Genomic DNA, 14,912 nt, shown 5'->3' on the forward strand with positions numbered 1-14,912 from the left:
GATAGAAGAGATGATGCCAGATGAAAATGGAGTGGGAGAGATTAGTTGGGGTCAAGAAAGCAGTATGAGCAAAACACAGTGAGGACTGTGTAGACCAGTGGGAGTCAACCTGGTCCCTACTGCCCACTAGTGGGCGTTCCAGCTTTCATGGTAGGTGGTAGCAGAGCAACCAAAGTATAAATAAAATGATAGATTTAACTATAGTAATTTGTTTTATAAAGATTTATTCTGCCAAACTTAGCAAAAATCTGACATAAAGTACTTGGTAAGTAATTATTATTATATGCTTTAACTTGCTGTAACTTGCTTTATAAATTTTATAAAGTAAAGTTACTTCCCTACTTTATAAATCACCATTACTGTGGAACTGGTGGGCGGTTAGAAAATTTTACTACTAACAGAGATACAAAAGTTGGCAGTAGGTATAAAAAGGTTGACTACCCCTGGTGTAGACCATGTATAAGAAGTATTAAAAAGTCAGGCGTGGTTAGAGGTGTTTGTACAGGAAAGTGGTAGCAAGGAAGATGAAAATAAGGTGTCTACTTGGTTTCCCAGAAGACCCTAAGACACAAACATATGTTATAGTATTTTATTAAGAAGGGTAGTAGGGAAGTGGGATAAGAAAATGAAGAGAGGCTCACAAGGTTGTGGTATCAGGAAAAGTGTCATGAAAATTAGTAACCTTTGTTCAGCCACACAGAGGAGATCTGAAAACAACATAGATCACCTCAGGGCTGGCCCCATCAGAGGCAAGAGAGTGAGAGTGTTTATGTTCTTTTTGCCCTGGGTCCCCAGGAGACTTAAATACCCAAGCTGTCCATGCCCACAGACCAAACCCACTTCAGCAGCCTGAGGACTCCTCTCCTACAAAGACTGGCAGGAAATATGGGAAGAGCACCAATACTCTACTTTGCTACAGAAGGCTGGCCCATATCAAGGGAGCACACTGAGTACCAGGGGAAGGGTTAGGATTTATTCAACCCGTACTAAATGTATTTGGGTCTTGGAGCAGGGATGTGGCATAATTGGATAATATCCGTTATCTTCTGTTTTTTGGAGAGCCACTTTCTTTCTATCAGAGTAGGAAGCAGAATTTCCACTACATTTATATGTCTAAGATAGGATAATAAATTATAAGCAAATGTCTGCCAAAACTGCTCAATAAAGAGACCACCTTTTAGATAGGTAATAATTCCACTAGAACTTATATTTACTGTCCGCCTGAAGGCAGAAGAGAGAAATTTTCCTTGGAAAAACACTTAAGCTTGCTGTTGATTTTCTTTTGTTGTTTTTGTTATTATTATTATTTTCAAAGGTCCTTGTTTTTATAGCTTGCTGTTGATTTTCTTTTGTTGTTGTTGTTATTTTCAAAGGTCCTTGTTTTTATAATAGAACCTTCTGGGAATGCATGAATGGCAACTCATACTAACAAACCCTTCTTGTCTAACTACCTAACATGCTTTTCAGAAAGATGAATTATAGCTACTAAGCAGTTTCATGTCATGTGGTAAAAAAGGAAATTCTATTGTGAAACTAGTTCACAGAATATTTGGCATCTTGAGTTCTTTCTGGGTCTGCATCAGCCTCCTGACTGGCTTAGTTCTGTAAGACCTAGCTGAAACAAATGTAACTGTCAAAGGACTTCCACTAACAGAGTCTATAAGAAATAAGGATTATATATTTCTAGTATCCCTTCTGTAAAAACATATCCATATTTCCAAATGCTTGGGGACTATTAATACTGATCCTCTACTACTAAGGAAATTGGTCCTTGTAGTTCATACTTCACCTCCTTAGCTGGAAAATCTACAAAATACATCACATTGATTAAAGACAATAACAATGTTGGCTTCTCCAGAAGTGAACTCTGAGGTAAGGGTTCTTATGCAAGTGACTAAAAAATGCTTCCAGGAGAGACCAGTGAAGGGGTGGGAGAAACAGTTCAGGGAAGCGGAGGAAGCCAGACAAGCACAGACTGATCTGGTAAGGGAGCTGTGGAGAATAGATAACATCTCAGAGTTTTTTCTCTCAGTAGGGAAACTGACCTCTCAGACCCCTTCCCCACCCCACCTCTCAGGTGTTGGCTAAGAGTTGCATTGTGGCAGGGGATCCATAAACTCCTCAGAACTTCTGGCTCTCTGCTCATGTGGAAAGAAGCTACAGTAGCCTGAGGAGAGTCTTCTAAAGAGAGTTTCAGGTGGAGGCTGTTGGAGGCAAAAATCCCAACAGACTTGGTGAAAAGAGTCCAATGTCATCTGGCAGAGAAACAACTGAGTTCCACAAACATTAAACACAATCAGAACTTTTCTACCTTGAACAGATTCAGAGAGATGTTTCTTCCTGACGATAATAGAAAGTGAGGCCATTCAATGGCAATATGAAGGTGATTACCTGGAAAAGTTGTTGATCCCTGAGCACAGAGGAGGCCTGGGAGAGGCCAGGAAGAGTTTAGATAGCTCAGTGCAAGTTCTTAATCCATTTCTAGGCTGGAAACACTCTTAGCTGGTTTCCAAAGAGCTCCAATGGGCTTTAATGCTACAGTTAATTTCATGTACTAAAATGCATGTTGCTCATCTTTCACCTGTGTCATGCATCATATGATGTCTTAGACATTTTCTAACTATGACTCCATGATGCTCATGCACCCATATAAGAAGTGAAGTGATTGAAGATGAAGTCACATTAAATGCTATCCTTTATGGTGAGGCTTTTCTTTCAATTCCAAGAGATATAATGCTAAAATAACCAAATATTTCCCATGATTAATGTCAGGAAGATGTTATGATATTTTGGATTATTTGTTATTATTGCACTTTGTACCTCTATCACATTTATGTTAGTTATGGGTTTGCAATTATTTTATGTTTAAATATTTTATTATATATTTTTGTCAATTTACACATAGCCCAATTACACCTCCTAAAGATTTTCCCATTAGGTTACTTACACCATATTTGAGACCAACAGTTATAAAGTCCCAGTAGAAATTTATATTTAATTTCTGAGTCTCAGTCTCCTCATGTGAAATGAGAATAAGACGACTTAGCTCACAATTCTTGTAACCACTAGATATGAACAGTGCTGCTATTGATGATGATCAACATTTGTTGTTGATAACCTTTGTTTTTTCTTGTTAGCATCCACTCACCCTTCGTTTTGTACTACTGTACCTGGCGTTCCTTTGGGGCAATACCATCTTTGGGACAAGGGAATGTTCTAATTGTCTTAAGCCAGTCAATGTAGCTCACTTCCCCAGCCACAGTATCAGATCAGGATGGGCAAATAATTTAATTAAGATTAGGAGAACCAGGTCCATAGTATTGGTTGTACTATTAGAGAAACTAACTTCTCTCTTAGACAGTGTGGTGCAGGGAAGAGAGGCTTGAAAATGTATGATGAATATATTTTCAGTAAATTATATTAATAATGCATGTGATTATGTGGTTTGAATGATATACTCAGTCTTTATTGAAGAAAGATTTCCAAAAGAATAGATTGACATTTATTATAATATTCCAAAATTAGCTGTAGTAATCTTTCAAATTATCTCTTGAAAATTGGAAGTCATCAGATTCTTTAGTCCTGTGACATCAATTTGGCTCATAACTTGACTCACTGCATAACTATTTGACTAATCTGGAAGCATTTTTTACCTTGGGCTGAAGCACAAACCACTCATCACTTGGATTTTCAAAGTTCCATGAGTCAAAAGGAATCTCCACTTCCCCGAGGAAGCTATTATGTCCAAATCGATCATAATGCCAGACTGAGAGCTGCAGCGTTCTGGTTTCCAGCTGGGTATGGCTGATGGTGTACTGCAAATGAGACAGACAATAGCACATTCCACAGATAAGTCTCTAGAACAGGTTGAGATTGATTTCTACCATCTTTTGGATAAGGTACATTAGTAATATGAACAAACTAAACACAAATAAAATCTTTATTTTTCTTTGTTTCTGCTACAACTGAGATTCTATTCCATAAAGTCATATTGTATTAAATTTAGCACTAAAACATCTAGCAACCAAATATTTGGGGGGTCAATAAAATTCAGATATTGTGTACAAAATATTAGGGGATGAAACTTGTACCCTTTTTAGTTTTACCTGGTTTTCATTTGCCTGATTATTTTTTCAGTGTCTACTTTATAAGCTTGAGGTTTAATATATCAATTCTTTAACTTCTCTGTCTTATTTGATTCATAAGGAGAACTCCCAAATCCATAAAAATATTGACAGTGAGGTAGTTGCAAACATAAAACTTCATAAAGCCCAATCTAAGTGCAGGAATGAAAATATAAATATAAATAATATAAATAGAAAAACAATAAAGAAAATATTGTTTGGGTAGCTTTTCCTTTTCCAGCACAGTATTATCCAGAGCCATAGGCCCACATATCCTCAAATCTCCTGCTTGTTTTATGCTAGTACCATCTAGGACATGCTTCAGACTAACTGATTCTTGATCTTGGATTTGCATCTATACCTGTTCTTTGCTGTTCCTGGAATGATTAACCTTGGCTCCCTGCTTTCAGAATTTACCATGTCACTCTTTTTATCTATTTTGCATGAGCTCAGCTCTGCTATCCTATTATGGCCACTAGATTCACCCTTGGCCTATATTTATTCATTCTCAATTTGATCTGTTTTGATACTGGCTTCGGCTTCCACACTGACCCTACTGACACATGTTCCCACTCTCCGTCTTCCTGCTATGCTGGACTTCGCATCCATCACTCTGGGCACAAGATGTATAAATTTTGGGGCAGTAAGTTCTACATCCCAATCTCCCTGTATTTTTCTTACCAGGCTAGATTGGTCCAGAGAGAGAGGAGGGGTTGTTACATGGAAGCCCATGGGGAAAAGTAATTTCTACAGGATTGAGGCCTGGATCATATCTCTGATGTTTCTCAACTCTAACTCTGCATTTATACTGTTCATTAACCACATGACTAAATTTAGCCAAATTCTAAAACCTTAACAACAAACAGCACATAAGCATCCTGTGTTAACAGAACAATGAGTGTGTATAAGTGACCTGCTAAGTCAGTGTCAAAGTGGCAAACTTTCTTTTATGGGGAACTATAAAAAAAACAACAGTTTTCCCAAGGGCAAAACATATTTTTTTGACAAGATGTGCCAGGTCAGATGTAACTTTGCTAGATCATCTGTTCTTAAGGGGCAACTTTAGCAGCGGGAGAGAAATAAACAGAGTAAGAGTGGTTTCCATTTTTTCTTTTACAAAAACTGTCAGGAAAGCCAAGACTATTACATATTGATTTATTCGAATCTGTAGTTATTTCTAAACCAATGAAGTTGTGAACAGTATCACTCGAGTTACTATGAGATACTATTTATTTACCTTTAATGTTTCATTGAATTCTGGATTGGTGCCAGTTCTGATTTTAGTCTTGCGCTTATTGTTTCTAGACTTGTCAGGAAGAAGGTATGACTTTACATAACTGTAGATGATAAAAGATGAAAGTAATTATTGGGAAACATCTACTTTGTGAGAAAAAGTCAGGGGCTTCAGTGAAGAGGTAAAGGGAATAGGCCAATAAACATAAGAGGCAGAACCAAAAAGACTATAGTCTACATAACAGAATACCTTAAAGACAGCTCTGGGCTTTCAATGCGAGAGAAGTGATAGAGAATGGCAGGAAAGAATGTAGGCTCTGGAGTCATGCCAGCTGGATTTGAATCACTTCCTGCCTCATTAGTTTTGGTGAACTGAAGAACTTACTTAATAAGGCAGGACGTTATTTAAACCCAGCTGGCACACCTCAGTTTCCTCATCTGTAAAACTGGGACAATAACAGTATCTAACTTATGGCATTGTGAAGATTAAGCCAGTTGACATATACAAGGAGCTTACTTATTATATAACTCAAGAAGAAATACGATGTATTATTATGAACAGTGGTCTCACAAAATATTATGGGGTTATATTTTTCTCTATTTAGATGTTAGAAATTCTGATGAGTAGAGTCAATAGTAATGAGTAAATGAAGAAAAACAGTGAAAAAAATAGAAAATAACAACCTAAATCACAATAGCAACTCTACCCAACACTTTGGCTTGAACTATCTCAGAAGCCTCTTGGATCAGGGCATCATGGCAAACTCAGAAATGTATTAAGATGTACAAGATTCCACCAGAGTCCTGAAGCTCATCTACTGGGGCTCTAGATGACCCCTTTTAATTCTAGTTTAAATGATTCTATTTGACCTCAAGCCTTCTGATATTTAGCTGAGGAAGTAGGCGGACCAATCTGTATTCACAATCCATTCATTTATCTATCTTAATACACTTGAAAACAGCTTTGCTGAGTTGTTTATTAGACCTAGGTCATCTAGAATATAGAAAAGGAGTCACATAGCAAGCTTGAGAGTGCTATCCTTAGAAATGCCTGCTCACAAGTTTGTCCTTGGCTGGCATCTCAGCACTTAGATTTCAGGAGGATTTTCATCATTGCCAGAACAGATGTAGTTTAGTCACTGTGACTAAACTATTTTGTAAAAACAATATGGCTTATGCTGAGCTTTCTTTCCGGGAGACTGGAATTTTGGTATATGACCAGTTGAGTCTCTAAATGAGCTTCCTTGGCAAACAACATTGCACAAGTGTTGTTACAACCTGTTGCTAGAGGAATTAAGTTCATCCTGTGTGACTCCACTGGGAGAGAACACTTAGAAGCTTAAATTTGGATTCTTCAGAACTTCATAACGTATGCCTCCTCCCTTTGCTGATTATGACTACATGTAGAATCCTGTGGGTCCTCCTAGTAAATCACCAAATGTAGTCTTTGGAACCCTCAACATATTTTTATATCCAGCTACCCTCCAACATGCTGTGGTCCACACTTGCCCTCCCAAGCTGATCCTTGGAATCCTACAAGCATCAAAACTGTCCTTTTGAGTTGTTCAATTGGGTTAACAGCTTGGTGATTTTATCTGGAAGGTTTCCCAGAACAAAAATGAATGCTTATACATCTTGTGCCAATGTATCAGCCTTCTATCTCAAAGAGCTGCCTCTGCATAAACAACAAATATGTCAGTTCTAAATTATATTGAGTAACAGCTTTTTTTAAGAATCAGTTAACCACAGACACAACCATTATGTATGCACTAGGAGAATATTTAGACATGTGGCATAAAAAGAAAGTGACAATCAACCTTCAGAGGAAGCTCTGAATCAAGAGGAATGCTAAGAATCTTCTGAAAAGAGAAACACAAATACTGACAAAAAAATTCAGTGATTGAAATAAACTGATGAATATGCTATGTGCTTACGCATCTGTCCTCTGTTTCTTTTCATCTCCTATGGCCAGATTTCTGCAATTCTTGACAAAAATGTAGAGCCCGCCAGTTTTGTAACAGTAGCTGATGTGAAGAAGGATTTCACCACTGACCTTCACATTGCCATAGTCTCCTGTTTCACTGTAAACACTCATCATACTGTTAAGGCTGGTCTGGAATAAACAAGATAAAAACAGATGTCCAGTGTATTACTAATGATCTCTTCATAGAAACTACCCCATTCATTCAATTATAATTCTTGTCTTTATAGTCAACAGAGAACTCTAGGGAAAGACAAGAAAGCAAAAATCACTTATTTTGCTTATTTTTCTGGTGTTGTATAAAATCCAAACTTGAGAAAGAATAAGATCTAGGACTATCAGGAAGGAAGGCAGAAAACTTGCTGAGAGGAGATGTATAGTCCTTTTGTATTAGTGAAAATCCTTTGTTTATTCACTTTTTAATGAATACAGAGTCACTGAGGCATTTCCAATCCCATCTTCTCCCCAAATCCCTGTAGCTTTCTCCTTTTTCACTGGGAGGCTCAAAGTCAATCTACTTCAAGATCTGCAATGCATTCATCAGGACAAATAAAAGTCCATCTCATATTTGGTGTTAGAAGGAGCCACAAACTTTTCTCTGGGACATCCCTAGAGAGCATCTCATTATTCTCTGGAAAGCCATTATTGCAGCTTTAACAAGGGCATCCCACAGCAGCTCTTTGACCATCTAAGTAGTATAAGACTATGGCTTCCTAAACCTCTATAAAATAACAACCCACAAAATAGAACACTAAACAATAAGATAATACACCAACCAGTAAATAAAATGTTTTTAAAAATCCAAATATTCCAGAATGAAGGTTCTGGAGCATCACTAATGACAACAGGCATATTTTCAATCAAATGTGACAAAATTAGCCTTTAGTACCAGAAGCAAAAACTTGGTATCTTAGCAATATAACTATCACAAAAGAATACCTTAAAGGCTTTCATGAGTGACCCAATAGTCTCAAAAGTCTTGTCTGTGAAATACTGGGAAATAGGGACTATGATAAATACAAAGAGAAATTTGACTTTCCATTTTTCCATATATATACAGGGTAGGAGCAAAAGTAAGATAACAGTTGTTTGTATGGACATTAATATACTAATTAATAAATAATAATACAAGAATAAATTGTGTTTACTGTACTTATGACTTTTGCCCCATCCTGTATATATGCAACAAAAGTCATTATATTCCTCCAATTGCTCAGAGTAGAGATTAATAAAAGAACAGAATATGGGTGATGTGGCTAGTATCTCTTCCAAACTTAAGAGCAAGAGAAAACTCAGGATGCCATGATTACAGTCAGCCTGCCATATCTGCAGATTCCACATAGTGTGGATACCAAGGGAGGACTGTACTTGGAAATGATAACTTAAAGAGAACCAGTGAGTGACCTAACTTGTCTTTTTCCTATTCTTAAAATAAAGCATCAGAATTGTCATGATAGCAGGTAGCTTTGAGCAGTGCTTTTCAATCTTTAATTGCATATAAATCACCTGAGGATCTATTTAAAAAATCCAGATATTCATCTCACGTGGGGTCCGAGATTTTGCTTTTCTAACAAACTAATAGGTCTACAGTTTCCAAACTGTGTGTCAAGGCATTCCACAGCACTACAACTAACTCACAAGGGCACCACATCTATTTTAAAATTTTAAGAAAAACACAGCGACATCTGTCAGACAAATACAAACTATTAATGGTAGTTTGCAGTGTCAAGATTAAATCACATTTTACTCTTTTCAATGAAATTCTATTTGTGTGAAGCTGAGTGTTTGGCAGCTGCTGTAACAAAAAGCGAGTATTACATAAAAATTTATGTAGAACAAAAAAATTAAAGTGGTACTGTCCAATCAGATTCCAAGATTTGACAATTCATGTAGTGCCCAACAGACACATGTACCCCATTAGTAAGTATTAGGGGCTATTTAAGAATAGAATAAAAATATTATTTTTCTCCCAATTTATGTGTATTATTTTTTCAAATGACTACTAAGTTGTCAGGATACCAGTGCTTATTACGTTTTTTGACCTAAATAATAAATTGGCTAGTCAAGTATTACTGTTTGTCTAGGAGTGTTACGAAAGTATCACTGAGATACTAGGGGCTCCTTGAACTGACAAGTTTTAGAGTCTCTGTCTCAGGTAATACGATGTTGCTGGTCCATGAAGCATGCTTTGAAGTTGGTCTTCAAGAATAAGTCCAACATCCTCATGTTACATATGAGAAAGTTCTGGCTAACAGAAATTGTTGGCAGTGCCAAGACATACACCAGGATCTCCAGATATTTAGTCTCAGGACTTCTCTGCCATGCCTCACACTACCTCCTTGTATCACTAACTTGTGTCTTACCACATTCTTCTGTAGCCATTATTCAAGAAAGATCCTCTGTAAGCAGGAGGCCCTTTAGATGTAAAAATTTTTAAGAACCCACAAATGTTGAAGCTTGGGAGAAATTTAGGTAGCTAAGGCAATTTTACTACTAACCAAACTTTATGTTCTTAACCAAGCCAATGTTGTGATTTAAAATAGAGATATTTATTCTAAAAGTATCCTGTTAATAGTAAATAATTTTGGAGCATGTGTTTTTTGACTGATATTCATATTCTAAGGTTTAATGAATGTTCTTTTTTTGGAATACTTGGATTTTGATGATGTTATTTACCTTTTAAAAAGAGAACCTCTGGTTTATTGAACAGAAGTCAGAAAAAGATAAATGCTGAACAAATTGCCCACCTAATCAGATTTCCTGTACCATGAAATTTGTGAAGCATGGTTGGAAAGAAGAGAAAGAAAAGACTGAGAACTCACAGTGTCTGAGTCAGCATCAGGCACGTTTAGGTAGGTCCACTTCCTGTCAGAGCCTGCTTGAGAATTCTTTAAGGAAGTCGCCCAAAGTTAAAAGGAAAGAGGGTATTAGAGCAACAGATAGAAATTAGAGAAGAAATAAAAAAGATTTATAGGCACATAGATACATACAAAGTTATAACGGCTTCTAAAGGCTACCTCTTAAGGAAAACCTCGAATACTAAAGAAGGGTCTGTATTTTTCTGGCAGCAAAAAAGTATGGACAGGCCCTGGCCGGTTGGCTCAGCGGTAGAGCGTCGGCCTGGCGTGCGGGGGACCCTGGTTCGATTCCCGGCCAGGGAACATAGGAGAAGCGCCCATTTGCTTCTCCACCCCCACCCCCTCCTTCCTCTCTGTCTCTCTCTTCCCCTCCTGCAGCCAAGGCTCCATTGGAGCAAAGATGGCCAGGGTGCTGGGGATGGCTCCTTGGCCTCTGGCCCAGGCGCTAGAGTGGCTCTGGTCGCGGCAGAGCGACGCCCCGGAGGGGCAGAGCATCGCCCCCTGGTGGGCAGAGCATCGCCCCTGGTGGGCGTGCCGGGTGGATCCCGGTCGGGCGCATGCGGGAGTCTGTCTGACTGTCTCTCCCCGTTTCCAGCTTCAGGAAAAAAAAAAAAGTATGGACAGTGTTTGAGTAGGAAAGAAACCTGATTGGGTACGTGTTTAAGGATAATGACTGGCAGAAGTGTGGAGGACAATTAGGGAGCTGAGAGAATGGTGGCATGGAAATATATCAACAGAGAACTGACATAATTTATAAGCTTGAACTGATAAAAGTCTGAATTAGGGATGGAAGAGGGTTTAAAACCTGGGTGAAGACCAAGGAAAGAGAGGGAATCAATCAGGAGCCTTAGGAAAAGCCCATACAAAATTAGAACAAAAGTACTCTGTAGGCAAAGAGCAAGCAGGAAACTATAATGATTTTTAACTCACTATCACATATTATCCCAAGAACATTCCTATCCCCTTTAGAAATGCCCAGAAAATCAACAAGAGAAAGAAGAAACATCCGGCGCTTGGTAGAGAAAGAACTGCTTACTGTTGACAGGCCACTTTTTAGGCTGTGGGTGTTTGCAGAAAACCTGGAAGGCACTAAATTATCAATGCCTTCTTCATTTTCTTCCAAGGAGTCCTAAGAAAGGAGGAAAATATCAGTGGTTTGGTTTACTGCTTTTCTAGAAAGTCTTTTCACTTCTAAACCACTTTCTTTTTTTAAGTACCTGAAATATCAGCTACAAATGTTTAGAAATCGCCCTATTCCTAGGTTTTTCTCTTTTGCTCTTCATTCAACCTGAGTTACATCATCAGAAGAGTGGGGTTTGCTTCCTAGTAGAAGCTTAATTGAAAGAACATGATATTTAGAATCACACAGAACTGGGTCTTCAACTGCTACCACCCTGATCTCTAAGGTGATTTACTTTGGGCAATAAACTTTTTTTAATTTTAAAAAAATGTTGGGTCTGTGTATATATGTATCTCTGTGTGTATATTGTCAAGATGGGAAAATATATCTCAAAAGTCTCTCAAAGTAGAATACACTATTTTAGGCAGTAATTTATTTTATTTTTTTAAATTTTTATTAATTTTAATGAGGTGACATCAATAAATCAAAGAAAACATGTCCAGGTTATCTTGTCATAGAATACACTATTTTAGGTACCAAAGTCTTGTACAAAATTATAGGTTCTACTTTTGTTCTCTCTGTTTTTTCTCCTCCATGATAAAATGGCTTTTAAAATTCTAATTATTTAAGCAATATATTTTTAAAGGAAAAAATTCAAGCAACATAGATAAATACCAAGTAAACTTAGACTTCCCATTAAGATATTAATGAACACATTTTAATATTTTATGTATGGAATACATACACACACAGGTAAATAGATTATATCATGCATACTGTCACTTTTCTTTTAGACACCTTTCTTTTTGCTTCTCCTCTTTTCCCTTTTCCTCCTCTTACCTCAAGTTAAACTAATATTGTGTATCTCGCTGTACATATTACATTCCATATCTTACTCCATGTTTATGTGAAAAGTCATATAAAATTATCCACATACAAATCTGAGTAGTCATACACAGATTTTTTTTTAACTTACTGGTTTTTGTTTGTTTTGTGACAGAGAGAGGGACAGATAGGGACAGGCACACAGGAAGGGAGAGAGATGAGAAGCATCAACTCTCCATTGCAGCACCTTAGTTGTTCATTGATTGCTTTTATATGTGCCTTGACCTGGGAGGAGGATGCAGGGTGGGGGCTCCAGCAGAGCGAGTGACCCCTGCTCAAGCCAGCAACCTTGGGCTCAAGCCAGCGACCTTGGGCTTCAAGCCAGCCACCTTTGGGCTCAACCCTGCGACCTTTGGACTAAAGCCTGCGACTATGGGCTCAAACTGGTGAGCCCATGCTCAAGCCAGATGAGTTTGCGCTCAAGCCAGAGATCTTGGGGTTTCAAACTTGGGTCCCCACATCTCAGGTTGACACTTTATCCACTGCGCCACTGCCTGGTCAGGCCACAAGAATTTTTTTTTAACCATAGTTTTATATGTTTAATTCTGTGCTTTTGTTTTAGAAAAAAAAATTTCATTATAAAATATGGCACAAAGAAAATTGTATAAAACATGAATGTATGGTATAATAAAAATATGAAGTGATCAAGAGGAGCCTCCTTTGTATTTTCTCCATATCATAAGCCCTTCCTCCCCTATTTAAAATAATAACTCAACTCTTACGGTAATCACATCCTTGCTTTTCTTTATAGTTTTATTAAGCATACATCTCTAAGCAATATGATTTTGTTGGCCTGTTTTTGAACTTTATGTAAATAAAATTAAACATTTTATATTCCTTTGTGTTTTGCCTTTTTGTCTCAATACTAGCCTTAAGAGTCATCTAAGTTGTTACATGTTGCTACAATTTGTTCATTTTTATTTAGTAGTCAATTGTATATTTCACACTTTATTGATCTATTCTTCTGTTGCTAAATATTTGGTTGTTTCCAAATTTTTTTCTATTATCATCAAAGTTTCTATTATTATTCTTGAATATGTACCATTGTTCATAGAAAAAAAAGTTTCATTTGGATATATACCAGTGAGAGGAATTGCTAAGCCATAGTGCATGTAAATCTCCACATAATTATATTATTTTTAAGATAATGTCAAACTTTCAGTAGTTCTAACAATTTACAGTATAACCAGCAATGTATAAGAGCCCCCTTTGTTCCATATCCTTACTTCCCAACAGTTGCTATTGCCAGATATTTTTTCATTTTTGCTAATCTAGTAGATTTTTAATATTCATAATTTTCATTTTCATTTCCTTTGTTACTAAGTTGAGCACTCTTTTCCTGATCACTGGTCAACTAAATTTCCTGTTTTGTGAAGTACTTTTCAAGATTTATTTTTGTTTTTATATTGGTTTACCTGACTTTTTCTTACTGATGAGCTCACAAGATGAGCTAGAGCACTTGATGATATTAGAAAGTAAGAAAATGCTCAAAATAAAACAAAACAAAAAAACAAACTAACAACAAAACCCAACCCGCAATTATAGGAGTTTGACCAAAGGGCACAGGAGTCAATTGAAAGAGCTCCCAATGAACAAAGCTGGAAAAATTTAGGCAAGAAAATAAAGTAGTATTAGATTACAATTCATATATACAATAAATATCCATGAGTACATACTTATGTAAAAAAGTGATTAATTGATAAATAAATAGGTAAGAAGAGATACATCTTGCATACAAAGTAATTTTAAATAATGTAGTAGATATTACATCTTCAAAAAAGTAGAGCATTACTCCTTCAGTGTGGGTTGTACACAGTGACTTTCTTCCAAAGAGTACTATGATAGAAAACAGGGAAATGAATAACTTAACAGTGGAAAAATGTGACAGTCACTACGTCTGCCAGGTAATCAAGGTCAATATAAACATGATAAATTATGCTGATGGTATGTAGCCTGGATATAATATGGTGAGAATGCAATGTTACCATTGTGATCTTTCTCATAAAAATACTCAACCTTTACTTGATCATGAAAAAACATCAGAAATCTAAATTAGTGGAAAACTCTACAAAATACCTGACCAGTACTCCTCAAAACTATTAATACAACCCCAAACAAAAAAAAAAAGTCTAAGAAACTATCACTGTCAAAACGGGCTTAAAGAGATATAAAAATTAAATGTAATGCAGTATTTTGGACAACATTCTGGAACAGAAAAGGGACATTAGGTAAAAACTTAGGAAATCTGAATTAAATATGGACTTTAGTTAATTATAATGTAACAACACTAGTTCATTAATTGTGACAAATGTACCTTACTAATATATTAATAGGAGAAATGAGTGTGGGGTATATTGGAATTCTTTGTATTATCTTCCCAAATTTTCTATAAATTGAAAATCAACAATGTTGATTAGTAATAGTGAGAATCTGTTTTGTTCTTGATTTTAATGAAAGTGGTTTTATTATTTCAACATTTAAAATGTTATACATTATGGGTTTTTGATATTTAGTGTTTTTACAGTCATATTTTAGTGGTTTATATTAAATTTAAATTTGTGTTTTTATTACGCATGACTAAAATTTTGTCAAGAATTTTCAGCATCTAGTGAAATAGTTTTGTAATTCCTCTTTTTTTTTCTTTCCATTTTTCTGAAGCTGGAAACAGGGAGAGACAGTCAGACAGACTCCCGCATGCGCCCGACCGGGAT

The 14,912-nt window shown here is 36.6% G+C and overlaps 1 protein-coding gene across 6 annotated transcripts in view; it reads right to left on the reverse strand.

Annotated features, from left to right (window-relative positions):
- Positions 1-14,912, reverse strand: part of SYTL5 (synaptotagmin like 5) — a 130,871-nt gene that overhangs the window by 14,956 nt on the left and 101,003 nt on the right. For 5 of the 6 annotated variants that reach the window (XM_066249762.1, XM_066249761.1, XM_066249759.1 and 2 more), the window contains 4 exons: positions 11,233-11,325; positions 7,292-7,470; positions 5,362-5,461; positions 3,654-3,815 (listed from right to left, as the gene is read on the reverse strand). In XM_066249762.1, coding sequence (XP_066105859.1) covers positions 3,654-3,815; positions 5,362-5,461; positions 7,292-7,470; positions 11,233-11,325 — 534 coding nt within the window. Of the gene's footprint in view, positions 1-3,653; positions 3,816-5,361; positions 5,462-7,291; positions 7,471-10,160; positions 10,227-11,232; positions 11,326-14,912 lie in introns of all 6 variants that reach the window. The other variant, XM_066249764.1, reaches the window with a different exon arrangement.

The sequence above is a fragment of the Saccopteryx bilineata genome, chromosome X, assembly GCF_036850765.1.
Source record: "Saccopteryx bilineata isolate mSacBil1 chromosome X, mSacBil1_pri_phased_curated, whole genome shotgun sequence".
In the NCBI taxonomy this organism is placed as follows: domain Eukaryota; kingdom Metazoa; phylum Chordata; class Mammalia; order Chiroptera; family Emballonuridae; genus Saccopteryx; species Saccopteryx bilineata.